The sequence below is a fragment of the Lutjanus erythropterus genome, chromosome 21 (assembly GCF_056507025.1).
Source record: "Lutjanus erythropterus isolate fLutEry1 chromosome 21, fLutEry1.hap2, whole genome shotgun sequence".
Classification (NCBI taxonomy): domain Eukaryota; kingdom Metazoa; phylum Chordata; class Actinopteri; order Lutjaniformes; family Lutjanidae; genus Lutjanus; species Lutjanus erythropterus.
The window spans coordinates 20,171,965-20,189,733 of NC_139337.1; the positions used below are offsets into that span (position 1 = coordinate 20,171,965).

Sequence of the window (17,769 nt, forward strand, 5' to 3'; positions counted from 1 at the left end):
TTTTATGCACTGGTTATATTGTTTAATTTTTCGGAAACTTCTAACGCAACTCCTTCATAGCGAAACTCATTTTGATTTTATTGCTCATCGTTTCTCTTTCCTTTTTGAAAACTACCTATCAGTCTATAATAACTTGATTTGACTTCACATCAGTTTACCTACAAAAACCCATAAACAACTATATATATTCGCAAACTCGCCACCAGAGGCTCTTTAAGGGCTCAGTAGTGCCTGTTTGTTTTATGAGACGTGTTATCCTTATTATTGTATGAGTACAATAGCTGGCCATATGTTATTCCCGTGCAGGTAAGTAGTAGTGTATGGGTACAGTCACTATAGAGGAGGACAGGCAGGCAGGCAGGAAGCAGCGTGGGCAGCCTCCCTGTGTCACCGCCTGCGTCAGACCAGACGCCAGGAGGGAGTTTTCCACTGACGAAAAAGGCTGCGCTTCTCGGCAGTCTGCTACAGACAAGGGAAGCGCTTCAGCTGGTACGGAGCCCCGTGCGGCGGACACACACAGACAATAGCACCGAGAGGAGAAGGAGCTGCCTCTATGCGGGGATAAACGCTATTATTTATTCGTGCCATTTTTTTTCTGGATTACTACTTACACTGTTACCCCATCGGCTGTTTATACCCGACGCTATTTTGTCACTAATGGTGATCGGATACTGGAATTGGTGGTGAGTAGTTCGCTGTTTGGTGTTATTGAACGCATCGTAGCCTATTTAATGTGTTTAACCTGAGCTCAGGAGGGAAGCCGAATAGTTTGAATCTTCTTTCTCTTGTGTGGGATTCATTTAAATGGACTGTTTGTGCGGTTGTGTGAGAGAAAACGCTGTTACAGGTGAATTTTTGTGTTTTTTTTGGCTGGAGTTCTGTTAAAAACACACTTTGGATTCAGTCTTGTCCATTTAACTTGCCTGTTTTAAATATTGACACGGTTGTCTGCTCGTTGAAGTGAGTCTTAACTAATAGACACAGGTGTTCGCAATTAGATAATTGCAAATATATAAAATAATTTATTGATTTGGGCGAGATTCCAACAATCCGCGCTTCATTTACTTATTGATTTATATCGATCTCTGATTATTTTAGGGGGTTTTTCTTTAGAAACTTCCCACTCCGCACCGGGAGTGCTGTAGCCTACTTTACATTACAGTGTGTGTTTTCGGCTGTGGGTCCATTTATGTGAAGTGTTGATGAGCTTTGTGTATTCAGAGTTGTTCTTGTTCACCTCAGCGGTGCTGGTGCGCCTCTTGTAACTCGAGCGACTCCTGAAGGCACTACATGTGAGCACACACACACACACACACACACACACACACACACACACACACACACACACACACACACACAGCTGACAGGGCTGCTGTCATTAGAATTAGCATTAATCATGAGGAATGATCAGGTCAACGTGAAAAGGGACGCACGACGTGCACGTTTGGGCCAGATTTTGACTACTGATGATTGATTTTTGATTGATGATTGATATTTAACCTCACGAGCCAGGTGTGGAAACGGAATTTTGAGCGCCTTCATTGTTTGAACATTTGTTCCATGACTGCACATGGATATTTTCTTATCATAAGCAGTAATTGACGCATAAATTCAGTTTGTATTCATTTGTAGAAATGCATGCATGTTTGATTATTTATTTACAGGATTATGATTATCCCATCAGGAGCTGTTATTAATGCATTTTGTGAGAAATGACAGCACAGTTTGAGCCATCCTCTATCTGTTTTTGATAGAGCGACTGAATGAATTTAATCGTCTCTAGCGCGACCTCACCCGGATCATTTTTGGAATCATGTTTTCTGGAATTAGGCTACAGAGAGGGAGCTGAATGATCCTTTGTTTACAGAGAGGGGAATATAGCACTTGATGCTGTGCATTTCATTTCCCAGGAATGCGCTGTGTTGTTGAATAACTCTTTATCTCCACTTATATAATAGAATTTTCCATTTTAGCTCACATTTTACACCCTGGTGCCTCTGTGAATTAACCATGGCTGATCAATATGTTACATATGTTTCTTTAAAAACTACACTTAAAATAAGATGAATTCTGAAATGAAAACTGGGGACATTTACAGTTTGATAATCAATATATTATAATTATATTCAATATTATTATCTATAAAATAATAAAAAATCCAGTTACATGTATTTTGACCAGAGTAACTGTTGAGCTGTTGTATAGTCAATCTGAATGATAAAAATCAGGTGCCAAGTAACTTTGTAAACCGTGCCAGAAAATCATTGTTGAGAATAGCACAGTCTTCATCTTCCTCTTTATCTTTAATAATACACAGTATTAGGTCAAATATAACTAAAATACTGACAGGGCTCAACATTAAGGATTGCCTGCTTGCCTGGGGCAAGTAAAATGCCATGGCAGGCTAGTAAAACTGAAAATAATTAAAATATTTTGATAATTTATTTATTATTTAAGTAATTTCTCATGCTAAATGGCAGAAAATGTTGTTTCCAGGCTCTCATATATGGAGATTTCCTGGTTGTCTTTGTTTATTATCATATTAAACTCACTATCTTTGAGTTTTAGACTGACAAAAAAAGACATTTAAATGGTATTTAATGGCTGCTAATAAATAAAAGAATTTGCAGGGGCAAGTAAAAAATGACTTTGGGCAATTGTAATCATACCGTTACATTTCTTCCTGTATCTCCCTCAATTGTCTTCATATCTTCTTTAACACACAGTAAAAAACAGAGACATTTCAGGGAACAAGCCTCCAAAAACGGGGATGTCTGGTCACCCTAAGTTAAATGACACAAAGGAAACAAAAGCTGTGCAACATTTGGAGGAATTTCTCGCTCATCTCCATCATATGATCCCCAGCCAACCTTGTGGTGCCTGCCTGCAGCTGTCAGACACAGCATAGACAAACTGGATGGCCACTTCCTGTGCACTGCAGTGTATGTTTCACAACCTCAGGAAGCTCACACACAGTTTTAGTATCTGACTGTTTGCCTCCCCAGCTGGGAGGGAGAGGCGGCGGCAGCAGCAGCAGCACTGCTGTGGGTTCAGACAAGGTTGTCTGTGCCTGCTTCATTTTGGTCACGCAGGATGGCCCCCACGCTTTTGTGCCTAGAGACGAGAGAGAGACAGAGGGTGAGGGGAGGGTGTGTGTGTGTGTGTGTGTGTGTGTGTGTGTGTGTGTGTGTGTGTGTGTGTGTGTGTGTGTGTGTGTGTGTGTGTGTGTGTGTGTGTCTCCCACACAGCAGTGGAGAGCTCCCATCTGCTTTGTCCTCTCCCAGCATTCCATACTGCAAGTGTCCCAGACTGGAGCACGACCCCTGAACCCACAACCACCACCTCCTCCCTTCCTCCACACACACACACACACACACACACACACACACACACGCTCACACACCCAAAACTGCATGTTTTCTGTGTGCAGACTGTTATGCAAAGGAATTCTTTACTTGAGAGTTTCTCAACTCACTGCACAGTTTCTGATACATGCAAATCTGCCAGAAACAAAACAGCTTCTTTTATCTTTCTCTGTAGAAGTTAGTATATTTAAAGGTGGAGCAACAATGATTAATCAATTAGTTGTCATCTATTAAAATTAAGCAATATTTTCTGAATTCTTTAGTCCTCTATGACAGTTAATTATTCATATTAAGTGAGCTGGACAGGATTTTGACTTTTTTTCCTTAAAAAAAGACTCAAAATGATTAAATAACTATCCAAATAGCTGGCAATTAATTTCATAATGAATTCATTATTGATTAATCGATTAGTAGTTGCAGAACTACTACAGATCTTTGGGTTGTGAACAAAACAAGACATTTTTAAGATGTCATGTTGGCACTGATCAACATTTTCTGACATTTTATAGACCAGACAACTAATTGATTAATAGAGAAAATATGACAGACTAGTCAGCAATGTAAATAATCATTTTATTTAAAGGTACACTTTGCGGGTTTTTCAAAAACAATGTATATACTCATATGAACATCATCCCTCTCAATCATCACTTATGACTGACAAGAAGTGTGCAGTAGTGCCTGTATTTTCTAATGATTTAGTTGTGTTTCAGGACATTTTTAAAAACCTGAAGTGTCTGTATTTGACGTTGTTCTTTGTGTCTACAAACAGCGACTGAAAAAAGCTGCATATATTACCTTTAAAATCTGATTTTTCAGCCTTCTTTTTGCTTTGCGGTTTGAGTAAACTATCCCAAAACAGTACACACAGTCTGGCCCCTGCAGGCTTCACCTGGCCATTCAAGTTTGGCCTGCATACCAGATTAAGGCCAGCTGAGGGCATGTGAGGTCCACATGCAAGCTAATACCCTGTCAGGTGTGGCTAGGAAAGGTAGCCCGCTGCCTCATGGGGGCAGGACTTTCCAGTGGTGAGCAGTAGAAAACACATCTGGGTTAGATAGAGCCTGTGTTCTTCTCCCACTATTACAGCAAAGAGCAAGGCTGCCAAAATGGCATTCCTGTGGTTTGGAGACATGACATTATTTATTTGTTTTGTACAATCCTCCCTCCTTCTTCCCACTACCTCTCCTTTTTGGAATCAGTGTGTGCACGGGTCGAGGCAGAGGAACAGAATGTTTCTGTGGCACGGTCACAGCGAGCTCCGGGCTCCAGTGAGAACAACAGGCTCATAGAGAGGAGAGGGCAGAAAAACTGGAGCTCTCGCTGCATTGTTCCAGCAGGTGGAGCGCTTCAGACTTTAACAGCTGAGTTGAAGAAATGAGCCAGTGTTTCCCCAGCTGTGCAGGAGCTGGAATCCAGCCCCGCTGTGCACCGTCACCTTGATGGCTCTGATCAATTACCCTCCGTCTTCTCAGTGACAGAGCTGGAAGTGAGAGGTGCAATACCTTGAAGCCTGGAGGGGAGGGGAGAGGGGGGCAGCGGCCTGCTCAGACACGCACGCACACACGCGGGAAGACTCCCAGGCTCATCATTATCACATTTTATGAGCACTCGGCTCAGTCAGTCATTCAGACGCTGCACAGGGCTGTCAGTGTGCCATGTAAATGCTCTCGGCTGGCTAAGTTTAGTGAGACTTGTCGCTCCCACCCACACTGTTATCAGCTGCAAAGGGGCTGGACAAGCAGTGCACAGGGGCAAAGTCAACTGTGACTTGTCCTGTTGGGCTGCAGGGCAGACAGGGGCAGTTTGAACAGGCTGCTGGGAGATGTCTCTACATATGCAGGGATGCATAAACATTTTTTTTCCCTTTAGGCTTTCAAGAGTTTAGATTTTCCTGGACGTGCAAATTCCACTCTGCTTTCCTGTCTTTTGCTCTTCTTTTTTAATAGTTATTAATAACTATAAGAATTTTTAAAAAATAGACAAGATATGCATAAAATGTTGCTATAAAACTAAAACAGAAAATAATAAAAACCCTAATTCATTATGTTTGCTTTTTGCTTTTTGAAAATGTAAAAGGCCGTTGTCAGAGCATAAAACCTGATCTGTTGATCTGAACAAATCAAGATTCAATAGTCAAAGGTCACTGTCAGTGCTAGAAAAAAAAACTCTTTAAATCAAATTGAATCGAATCATGACTTTAAAATTGAAAGATTGAATTATGGATTTGGACAATTATAACACCCCCTAGTCCATAGTGAGTGATTGATTAAACCAAAACTTTTTAACATTTCTTAACATCCTCCCCATTTAAATAATTGAACATTCCTTAATAAGAACTTGAGTAGCTGTCTGCAGATAAAACGGCAATGAATTTGGATTCTGAAGTCATATTAACAGCCTGTAGCTGCATGTATCAAGATAATCTTATTCGACTGACATAGTTCTGCATCTGACTGGAGCTGTGTAGTGCTTCTAGTGACAAATCTCCTCGCCTGAGATTTATCTTCCCAACTCTGTGACAACTGGCTGGGGAGCACCTCGGCGGATGCGTCCTTTATCTGCCTGCCTGTGTGCAGTTGATGGAATGACAGTGATGCATAATTTAGCGCGCGTTGAAAACATGCTGTGCTCCCTCTCTGGCTCGGCTGTCCGATCACATCCATTCTCCATTTAGAGCAGACATTCACAGGCAGGCAGGCAGGCAGGCAGGCAGGCAGGCAGGCAGGCAGGCAGGCAGGCAGGCAGGCAGGCGCTGCTTTCTTCAGGAGCTGCCTCTGAATTCTCCTCTTTTATCTTTGTTCTTTTTTTCCTTTCCCTCCCTCCACCCTTTTTTTTTTTTTTTGCAAATGAGTCATTGCACGATTGTTGTCTTTTTACCCCCAGTCCCTTGTTCCTTCCATCCATCCACTCTGCCTGCTCCTCTCTTGGCCTTGTTGTGTGGGTGCAGCGGCTGAGCGGGCTGAGAAGCTCCAGATTGACTACAAGCCGTCCCCTTGCCAGGATTAACCTCTCGCCATTGTTTCTGCCCGTTGAACAGGATTAACAAATCAATGTGTCAGGTAGACTGCAGTCAAGAGACAATGACCCAGTTCTGACACCACTGCCCCCCCACCTCTCCTCCCCCTTCTGCCTCACTGCAGCTTTTAATTAAAAAGACTTTGCTTAGCTGGCGCTATGCACTCCCTTGAGGATGCCTCACAGCTTTGTTTTCATTTTTTTTATGGGGAAACAGGGGGGGTGGGAGCGATGGCAAAAATGTAAGGTGAGCCCATGTGTGTTCTGTTCTCACACTGAGATACGTATGCTGTTTGGAACACACTTGTTGTCTCAGTGAACATATCAGCAACAGATGCTGCACCCAGGTGTTTCTCAATTGTTTCGAGGCAAATCCCATGACGTGATAATATTAGTAGCCGTGAAAGACATTTGGAGATTATTTCCCGCTCAAGTAAGTTGATGGATGGGAAATAAGTGGCTGATTTTCTCACTGGTTTGGTAAAACGTGCTTAAAGGTCCAGTGTGTAAGATTTACAAAGGTTTATTGGCTGAATATGGAACACATGGAACATCATATTCTTAAGGGATGAATGAATGAATGATTTCATTGAGATGTTTTGGCTTCACTTTTCGGGGAGTTGTCATGCTGTCCATCTTTACATATGTCAGTGATTTTGAAGGGGAGAGTAGGACGATGCCACTAAATCCTACACACTGGTCCTTTAAGTACCAAGATGGTCTCAGTGTGTAGGAAACCTTTTTGTTGGTTGCAGAGACGATGTGAGCCAGGTTGACCTATTGCAAGGTGATTCATTCATCATCTGTGCACTGGGGACAACAATATCTGACTGCAGCAATAACAGTAACCCTGTATACAGCTGCAAAGCTGCCCTCGCTGCCCATACAAAGGTGTCAGCCTCTTGCCCTTGACTCTGACTTCTCTTTTATCCTTGTCAAAAGGCAGGACCGGTTTTGCATAATTACTCCCCGTTGCATGCAGAAAATGACCCCCTCCTTCCTTGCGTACCTGGTCAGGCATTTTTTCTGTTCTGTAAATGCTGACCCTTGCATAACATCCTGATAAGGCAAACCAGGCATGCAGCAGGTTATTGGATGATCTCTGGGCATTACGTATGTTGCCCTTGACACGTTTAGCCGTTTTCTAAGGAGTAGTGCTGACAAATTAGGTTGTTGGCAGGACAGTTTGGTGTCTGTGTGTCTGAGCCGTATTTGGTCTAATAATTGACATGTTTAGGACATAAATGTAACTAATTTAAAGGTCTGTAGTCTGCAATTACCCAGAAAGATCCAACGAGCTTGTGCAAAAGTGACCTTTGACAGTTCCCTCTAAACACTTTTACAAAATTATAGGTATTACCAAGCAAATATTTGAACCAACATAGCTAAAAATAACCAAAGATTAAAGTACATCCATGACATGCTTGAGCTGCAGCAGCTGTAAGTGATTTGGCTTCGATGCCCAGAGACAGTAAACAGTTTGATGGCGAAATGATCTCTTTACGCGCAAAGTAAAAGCCTCCTTTCCCATTCCACATCATCGAAGGGAGTGTCCTCGTTGGACCTGAGCCCAGTCATGTCTCCCCTCTCCCCTTCACTTCCTTCCTTCCTCCACCCCTCCATCCCTCCTTGTTTAAGTTAGCAAGAGCTCAGCCCACAGACTGACTGCGTTGGCGATGACTTGTCTTATCTAGCCGCCACCGTTACCTCGCAACTTCCCAGAAGTTGTGAATACAGTTGTCTCCAGGCTATGTGACACATTTACGTCCCGTAATCATAAAACGCACCAGCAATAAACCTTCCTACTCATCCACCATGTTAATTTTTCATGTCATGTGATTTCTGTTCTCCTCTGTTCCTGCAAAGTTTGATTTGGCTGAGCTATGAGAGTATTATTCATTGATGATTTTAAGATATCAACCAAGCTTGTTTGTGGAAGAGCTTAGAGTGTAAATGGCTTTCCCTCTTGTCGTGAACTGGTGATCATTTTTTCTTCCTGTCTCTGCCTGCCTGTCTGTCAGTTTCTCTCAAAGGATTGATTGTTTTTATCGCTGAAGCAGCAGCCCCTCTCACGGGAGCTCTGGAAGAATACATGCAGGAGTTGCATAACAAAACATCCTGACTATGCATAGCTGTACATATTTACTGACAGACATGAGCACATTAAACAGGACAAATGGCAAATTGCCCTGGCTTTTGAGGCTTCCTAAGGGGAATGATTTGAAATTAAATGGCCATGGTTAGATGATTTGGTCACCTCTGTAGGCTATTTGGTCCTTCTCTCACTAATCAATGCATTTGCAGAGCCGAAGGGATTTGGAAGAGGGTGAAGGGTCCAGTAATTGTTGACTTATGCGAATAGGCCTGATTGATTGCTTCCTGTGCCATGGCTTGTTTCCACTCTCAGCTGAGTGCAGCACGAGATTGGGATGCACAGTCTCACATGGCTGAGCACAGGACTCACTTGTGCCTGTGTGTGTGTGTGTGTGTGTGTGTGTACAATAGCTTCCATGCAACAAACAGATTGTGTTTATTCTTTGGTCTGGTTGTGTTACATTAATGGGACAAAACTTGAATCCTTAGACTTATACCAGCAAAGATTAATTTAATCTAAGATTAGTTCTAATCAGAGTGGAGTAAAACTTTGTTTAAAATAGTAAATCCAGATTTAAAATGAAGCGGAGCCCTGTTGCACAAACTATTTTCAGTTTACTAAATCCAAGCTTAGTGATGTAAATCGAAATTAAAAGGAGTCAGTGTGGAGATGCTTGCTTATCCAAATTAAGATAAATAAATCAATGTGTCATACTGTGCGCTAGCTCGCTAAAATGTTAACAGAAGAGTACAGTTTGCAAGCCAGGTAAAAAGTAAAAAAAATGTTATTTGCTTGCTACCTAAAACTTTTTTAATGATCATGTTTGTTAGCTAGCTAAAAAAGTTAACACAAATTAAAATGAAATAAAGAAGAGTAGCTCAAAAAACCTAATTGGGTTGAGTCATCCCTTTAACTTTCCTTGAGGAACTTATTATTTTATTATTTTTGTCAATCCATCTCCAAAAGACAGCTGTTTTAAAAAGTTAGTTTATAGTTAATACCTGTTTATATTATTGTTGTTGTTTATATTATTTATACACGGCCTCAGTGATGAAAGCTGTCAAAGTATGTATAAATAATTTGCTAATAACCCCTCCCTCTGCTCTTTTCCTGCAGATTGTTCGTGCTAACGCCATGAGTGGGCTTCTCAAGAGGAAGTTTGAGGAGGTGGATGAGGACCCATGCTACTCCTCACCCTCCTCCCTCTCCTCTGCCTGCTCGGGCTGGGACTCAGAGGGGGAGAGCTGCTACTCGGACACCCTGGATTCCACTCCCAGCAACCCCAGCTCCCCAGCAACAAATTTCAACAGTGAGTTTCCTCTTCCAGCAACACTAAATCATAGAAAGAGCTGATGGTACATGCTTTTTAATGCGTCCTCTCGCCTTGTCTTTACTGCTCCGTGGAGGTGCTGATAACAAACCCATAAAAATCGGGGAGAGTTAAGGAATTTAGGCAGCTGGCAGCCCATGAAACACTTCACAGAAATGATTTCAGACTTCTGCAATGAATACCCCTTTTGATTTCATGCCTTGAAGCTGCAAAATGGCTAATCGCATTATGCAGTGGCTGCTCACCTTGGCTCCGTATCCACCTTCTTCTTCCCTGAGCCTCGCAGACAGACAGACACAGCCTCACCTTTCCTTGAGAGATGCAGGTCGAGCAGCTTCAGGGGTGTTTCTGTCTGGACCTGGATGTGCGTCTGCTGGCCTTTAGGGGACCGGTCGGGTTGGAGAGGGATTGTAGAAGGGGGGGAGAAGGGCAAACAGTTGTGAGGTTTCCAGGATGGTGGGGCACGGAGCCAGGAAGAGAAGCATGGCAGGTTGCCAAGGCTGGGAACACACAGAGCCTTGTCTGAAGCCCGGGCATGCACCCAGCACAGGTGCTGAAAGAGGCTGGGTGAAGGGATACAAAAAAGAGAAGGGGGGGGGGGGGTTGGCCAATCAAGAAAAGCAGGCATGCAGACACATCTAGAAGAGCAGCTTGTGCAGACCATTATAAATCCGGTTGTTTGTGTTGGACAGAAAGTTGCCTGCATTGTGGAGTGAAGGGGGGGAAAACAGCCAGCAAAGCTATCCCATTTAGAGGCAGCAGAGTAGGTGTCATTTGTCTCCTGTGGGTGTCATAAGCCTGACTGGATTTGATGGATGTAAAGCTGAAACTGCCAGTTTCTTTCATCTGTATTACCCCTCGCGGCAGCTTAGACAACAAAGTATGGTATTGTCTGTACCTGCATTTGGCTAAAAGGTTGCTTCAATTATCACACCAAGTACACTGTAAAAACATAGAGGAATGTAACGGAATCAACTAATTTCTCTCATTAACTCAAAGTTTTGTCTGTTCAGCATGTTGGGAGAATTCCCAGCATGCATTGTTTGAGAGTTAAACCTCTCCTGAGTAGCTGTAAGCTCTTCGTGTGAAATGAAGAAGTGACTCTTCAACCTAAGAAAACTTAAAATCAAATTTGTTGTAGTGTTAGCAGCGTGACTGAAGAGTGTTGGTTCAACTTAATATCTTAAACTTAATGAACAAAGTTTTGCAAGTACAACTGAATTAATATCAGACTGATATGACTAGAAAGGTTCAATTTTTGCAAAATGACCTCAGCTTGTCCTTTAAAATTCAGTCAACTTAAAATTTAAAAGGAGCTCAGACAACAGATTTTTTACAGCGTACACATATTTTCCTGTTCGACTTTTTGCGAGCTGTTGTTCAGGGTGTGTCCCAAGAAAACTGAGAAAATTGGAATCTACAAGGAATTCCCCACCACACAATAAAGGTAATGCTCAACACATGTGGAGCATTAGCATCCTTTTCTCTTCAGACATACATAAAAAAAAAAAAAAACATCGGCTCTTGGCGGCTCAAGTGGAGGAAAAAGTTGCTTGTCTTTAAGTGAGGCTCAAAAGTCGTGTTGAATATTCCTGGGCAGGGGAAGTGGAATTTATAATAAAGCTTGAATAATTGTTGGACTTGTTCCCACATGTGGTTCCACTTTGATTCCCATATGGTTTTATTGTATGTGTCTGGGTACAGAAAGATGGCTGCTTGCTGTGGGTCCTACTGAACGTCTTTAACAGAGAAAGGACCTTTGACCCTTGTCAGTAACTGGGCCATTTGTGAGGATTGTCAGCTAGCAGGGAGGGAGACCAGGGTGGGCAGTTTTTATTTCTGTCCTGGGAGTTACACTTCCAGCCTCCACCTCTTCCGGGAGCCCCGAGCATTTACTCACCCGTTTGTGATCCTGGCAGCTCTGCTTCCTCCTCTGTGTTCTGGCGACCAAGGGGAAATTCCTAGGCTGGGTGGTTTTTTTGTCGCATAGGAGGAAAAGAAACAAGGCTGAATGGATTCTCGGTAGTTGAGGTTTCACTTTACAGGATGCAAGTGTGTTGGACTCTTGTTAGCAGCGTCTTTTAATTGAGTACATGATAAGGCTGGGTTGAAGGCTGGGCAATGAATCAGAGGGGTGTCCTTTTACAGTCTGTTCAGCACACATCTGAAGGTTTCAAGTGGTGGGGCATCACGCCATCTAGTGGCACATTAAAGCAATTAAGGCAGTTCAAAATAATGCTGCTGTTTTAAACACTTCCTCCTTGGAAAACTTGTATTCTAAATCTATTTGTTCTTCGTCCACAGCGACATCCATCCTAAAGAAGTCCAAGCGAGCACGGCGGGGCAACGTGACATTTGACCAGGTGACAGTGTTCTTCTTCCCGCGGTGCCAGGGCTTCACCAGTGTTCCCAGTCGAGGAGGATGCACTCTGGGCATGATGCAGCGCCACAGTGTGCTCCGCACGTACACCCTCGCTGAGTTTGCTGTAGAGCAGCGGCTCCTACGCCGGGAAAAACTCCTCAACAGGCTCAGGGAGGAGAAACTGGAGGCTCTCAAGCTGAAGGTGAGGAAACTTGCCCCATAGTGTTTTGGGATAATTTGTAAAAATCCAAAAATTAGGGATGTCATTGTTTTTATTCAATTTTATTGAAAGGACTGCACAAATTCAATGCAACAGTTCCTCATTTGTCGCCTTTTGTTCTCTCCAGCTGACTAAGAATGGCACCCAAGAGAGTGAGGAGGCAGAACAGCTGACCGTGGACGACATCCCCGAGCAAGACATCGACATCAGCGGCACCAACTTAGAGGAGGGCTCCTTCCTCCAGCCTTACCCGCCCAAACGTCGCTACGCACTGCTCAAAGCGGCCGGCGTGAAGAAGATCGACAAGGAGGAGAAAAGGCAGCTGCACGAGCTGAGGATCTCCAGGGAGAATTGCGGCTGCGACTGCCAGGGCTTCTGTGAGCCAGAGACGTGTAGCTGCAGCCTGGCTGGCATTAAATGTCAGGTAAGAGCTGATTGATCCTCCCCCTTTCCTGCTTGCCAATCGTAGTTATGCTATGTGCATCTATGTAAAACCAAATTTTGCAAATGGGTAAAAGATGTTGCTGGGGGACCTGTAAAAGCAATGTCACCTAGCCTATATATTGTCATTTCTAAAGTTAGCTAATGCCAGCTAACTAGCTAGCTGGCTAGCCAGATTGAAGTAGACTAGCTAGCTAATTTGTATTTTTGGCCTCACAGTATAATCTTTTACAATGTTTGGTTTTCTCTTTAACACAGATAAGCCTAGCACATAGCATATCTAAGTACAGGAAATGGGAAAGGAGGAAGTTGACCAAGGTTCACCGGCTAACAAGCTCGGTGTAGGACTTAAGGGGAATTGGCTCTCCAAATCATCTCTATTTCACAAGTAATTTAAGAACTTCTTTCTGCTTCTCACAGATGGATCATTCCTCTTTCCCGTGTGGCTGCACCAAGGATGGCTGCGGAAACACAGAGGGTCGCATCGAGTTCAACTCGACCAGGGTACAGACGCATTACATCCACACTATCATGAAGCTGGAGCTGGAGAAGAGGCTGGAGGAGCAGTCCAGCACAGAGGAGGAAGAGGAGGACAACACCTCCTTACCAGCAGTGCCCTCCTTTCCCTTTAGCTCAGAATTGGCAGCAGCTGGAGAGAACAGCTGCAGCAGCGATATGACGGACTCGGACTCTTCGGGTCAAAGCGAGGACTCGGGGGCAGGCGAGAGCCTCTGTGAGCATCACTCTCAGCTTGACGTCGATGAGAAAGGCCTGAGCCGCATTCTCAGTTTTAGCGACACGGAGAACTGCTCGAGGAGTAGCCGGGACGGTGGGGAGCGTAAGGACATGTGCTGCCAAGATCAGCGGCAAGAACAGCAGCAGCAGCCATCTACGGAGGCTTTTAGTAGCTTTAGCATGGTGGACTTTGCTGACGAGAATGACAATATAGACGCCGCACTCTTGGACTCCACAGACAATCGAGCAACAGCCATCTCAGAACTTTTAGATGAGAATGCCAACCAGGGAAACGCCCTATTCCATAGCAGTAGCGTGCCACGCACGCCCTCCCCCACCGTCGACCGCTCTGCGAGCTACAACATGGACTTGAGCCTCTCCTCAGAGTCAGATCTGGAGTTCTTCGATGGCTTCCCATGCTTGGGGCCCAGCTCACTCTACAACTCCCTCAAGGAGTACGAACACATGGACAACTTCTTTCAGTTTCAGTTGCCTAGTTACCCCAGCCTCCCTCCGGCGAGCGACCCGGGAACTTGCCTCCTGGAGTCGCTGATTGGCCTTTCGGAATCCGTCCCAGAGCCCCCCGCCACATTTACAGACAATCAGCTGTTGGAGGAAGCCATGAAATTGTCTGTGATGGAGTCTGTGAAAGTTTGACAAAACGTGAAAATGTGTGGACAGTGCAAGAATTAAAAAAAAAAAAGCGAGGGGTTTGGGAGGGGACTGAACATGCACATAAGAAGTGATTTTTGGGAGGAAGCTGTGATTTCCCTCTTGCCTAATAATAAATGTTCAAATTCCAGACTTGCCTTCAAAACGTTAGCAAAGCAGTGTGGGATTATTGCTGTGTGAGATGGCAGCTAGTGTTAAAAGTGATACAAAATAAGAGATCAATTTGACCAGGCCCATAGAAACCAATGATGGCTCTCAATTCCTAAGAAAGCTCTTTTAACCAAACCAAGATCACCAACCATATGCTACAACAGGAATCAACCTTAAAACCGGGGCCAGGTTGGGAATCTCAACACAGCTGAATGTGCACCTCAGGGATATTTTTCTAGCTTTCTAGCTTTTGGAGGCAATGTATGGTGACCATTGCTGTGATGGCCTTCATATGACACCCGAGTCGAATCACAACCTGTTCACGTCCTCCCTTGACGACTTGAGTAGGCGTTGAATCCTGAAGCTAGAGGACTCTTTCTCCTCAAGATCTCTCCCAATATGGTACAAAACAAATCCCTCTAAAAGCTCCTCGATCAGCACTTTATCTGTGAAAATAGTTATTGTATGAATAGGCATTGTTTTGGTTGTATGGGGTCGATTTCAACAGTTCAACGCTAAATTATGGAGTTCCTTATTTATGAGCCGGGTAACTAGAAATAATGCTCATACCATTAAAAAGCTGTAGCTGTATTGTCTTTATTGCTTTTGTTTTAAATTATGATTTTATTTTATTTATTTCAGATAAAAAAGCCTACTTTCACTCAAGCAGCACTGTGGTTTGATTTTCTCACCTCAAAGTGCAATCTTCCTTTTCCTTTTTTCCATATCACATTTATGGGAAACGGGACCACAAGTCCATCAGAAAGTATTTAATATCTATTCTCTTATACATTTAACTTTTTTTTTTGGTAACTTATTATGTCATCATTTCATTTAGTTATTTAATTTAAGACATTTTTGGCAATAAAAATGGGGTGTTGTGAAGTTTACTGGATGTGCCTGCTTATCAGGGGAGCCATGCCTGCCGACGGGTGTGCGCACAGTGCTTCCATTTAAGCTTTGGGACTGAAAACTGTGGAATCTCCCTAATCACTGAAACTAAATTATGGGTCTATTATTGTATCGCTGCCTATAATGTAACCATAGAAAATTACACTAATATTTTGTAACTAATTTATGTAGGTTGACAAAAGAATTCTAATCACTGACAAATTGAATATTTTATTAAGAAAGCGAAATGAGTAATTTTCAATCTGGGACAACCTTTGTAATATATGAATTATAGAGAAATGTATACTTATGAAGGTTATCGCTCTCTAGCATTCTGAAGTATTTTTCATAGGCAGTCTTATGGTTTGATATTTTAGCGAAATGCCACTAAAACCTAAAGAAATTGCAAAGATCAATTTGATTGTACTCTGAATATTTTGGAAGTCTGTGACTTGGGTTACATTATGTTATGAAATACACATGTAAAAGGGTTTTTGTGGATAAAAACTGCATATATTATACAATTTTTATCGCGCACGCAAACCCTGAAAATCGAAGAGTTGCCTCATTAATTGTAGAACAAGACCTTTCCGAAGGTGATTGTGCTGTCACCTGCGTGAACAGTTGAGGACACTAGAGAGTTGATGTACATATCTCACCCTTTCTACAGCTGTTTCAACAGCCTTTCTGGACCCTTTAGAAATTATGCATGCAGGTCCTGTTTGTTAAAACTTGTTCTGATTAATTGTATACTTTGAAAAGTGCTGAGTGCACAATGGAAATGTATTATTCGCTTTTTGCCTTTTTGATTACTTTGAAATCCATCCGATATATGTTCTTATGCCATGAAGAGGGCACTGATTTTTGCAAGCAAACATTTGTTTCTCTTGTATAAAACATCAATTCTCATGAAGAAAATGGCAACAGTGAGTGTTTATCAATGTAATGTATTACAGAACAGCTTTTTTAATTTTATTTTCAAAGAACGTGTCTTACTTTTTTGCCTTTTGTGTTGTATATATTTCTGCTTGAATGGTCCTGCAGAGCAAACAAAGCTGCTTTATTTTTTACATATTCACACTTTAACCTGCTGTTCAAAAACAGTTTCTTTCATCTAAGCCATTTTGACAGCCTGTCCCTCCAAATAATAATAAAAAAAACATTTTCTAAATGCTTGACTCTGTTGTTTGTTGTATTCTGATTTGGTGAACTTCATTCTGCATATCAGGGACGTAAGAATACAAAAAACCTAAGATACGGGTACAGCTTATAAACACTTGAATTTTAATATAGCGTTCCCAGCGTTTGAAAAGTGCTTGAGTGCTTGAAACAGTTTGAAATTGTAATATATATGTGTCTGTGTGTGTGTGTGTATATATATACACACACATATATATGTGTATATATATATATGTGTGTGTATATATATATATATATATATATATATATATACATATATATATATATATATATATATATATATATATATATATATATATATATATATATATATATATATATATATATATATACATATACATATGTATATGTATGTATATATAACTTTGGCTAAAATGACACAATTAATAGTTCATGTGCCAACTTTTAGAACATTCTTTAAGCAACTAACCACTTTCTTAAAAGTTTTTCACACAGACTAAAGTGAAAGAACTGGACAGTGGTTGTTTAGAACACTGGAAAAAATAAGAATAGTAATCTTTGAATAAATGAAGAGCTATTAAATTAAATAAACAAAACAAAACAAAAACAAAACACACACACAAAAAACATCTTTTTCCTGTTATCATACTATCATCTCCATGTAGTTCCCCTACGCTGACAACATCCTGTCAGGTAAACTACAGACTTCACCTCTCTCTATCTTGAAGTGTAGAAACTGCCGACACAAATTCCCTGAAAACGTGCACTCTGGTGAGTTAATCAATAATACACATTTCTGAGTAAATTAAAGACGAATCCCCAGTGTGTAGTAAACATAGTCATAAAGTCACATGACCTGTGAACTTGACCCCCAACTTAATGCCCCTCCCCCATAACCTATCAAATGGCTGTATACCTCAGGATTCAGACACCATTTAAGGGAATAAAATAAAAAATAATAAAATAATTAACCATGTAATATCACGTTAAAAACTGCCCCCGTCCAGTATGGTATCAGTATTTCCTTTTTTATTGCAATATTTAACATATTGTTACATCCCTACAGTTTGATAAACCTTACTGAAGTTCAGAATCAGAGGCAGAGGAAAGGCAAATACACAGCACACAGCTGCTTTCTTTGATTTATTTCATGCATATTTCATGCAGTCCTCCTGGCTTCCTAACTGAAAACAGTTTCATTGGTTTGATGTTTTAAATACCTTAAAATACACTGTAGAAATAACTTTAAAAAGTTATTGTCTGGGTTGCCTTAAAGTTTTTAAGTTGACTGAATTGAGACAGCTTTAGATATTAACAGCTAATACTCTG

The 17,769-nt window shown here is 42.0% G+C and overlaps 1 protein-coding gene across 1 annotated transcript; it reads left to right on the forward strand.

The window, feature by feature from the left end:
• The first annotated feature begins 448 nt into the window (after window positions 1-448).
• On the forward strand, window positions 449-16,450 carry csrnp1b (cysteine-serine-rich nuclear protein 1b). The gene is made up of 5 exons (XM_084747211.1): window positions 449-683; window positions 9,595-9,787; window positions 12,113-12,372; window positions 12,518-12,814; window positions 13,252-16,450. The coding sequence occupies exons 2-5, from the start codon at window positions 9,613-9,615 to the stop codon at window positions 14,221-14,223; spliced, it is 1,704 nt and encodes a 567-aa protein (XP_084603337.1). The 5' UTR covers window positions 449-683; window positions 9,595-9,612; the 3' UTR covers window positions 14,224-16,450.
• Window positions 16,451-17,769: the final 1,319 nt, after the last annotated feature.

Bases quoted from the DNA above. Each gene is read 5' to 3' on its own strand.
- csrnp1b (XM_084747211.1), top strand. From the start codon at position 9,613: ATGAGTGGGCTTCTCAAGAGGAAGTTTGAGGAGGTGGATGAGGACCCA. The intron at 12,373-12,517 runs GTGAGGAAACTT...TGTTCTCTCCAG, and splicing joins TGGAGGCTCTCAAGCTGAAG to CTGACTAAGAATGGCACCCA. The intron at 12,815-13,251 runs GTAAGAGCTGAT...TGCTTCTCACAG, and splicing joins TGGCTGGCATTAAATGTCAG to ATGGATCATTCCTCTTTCCC.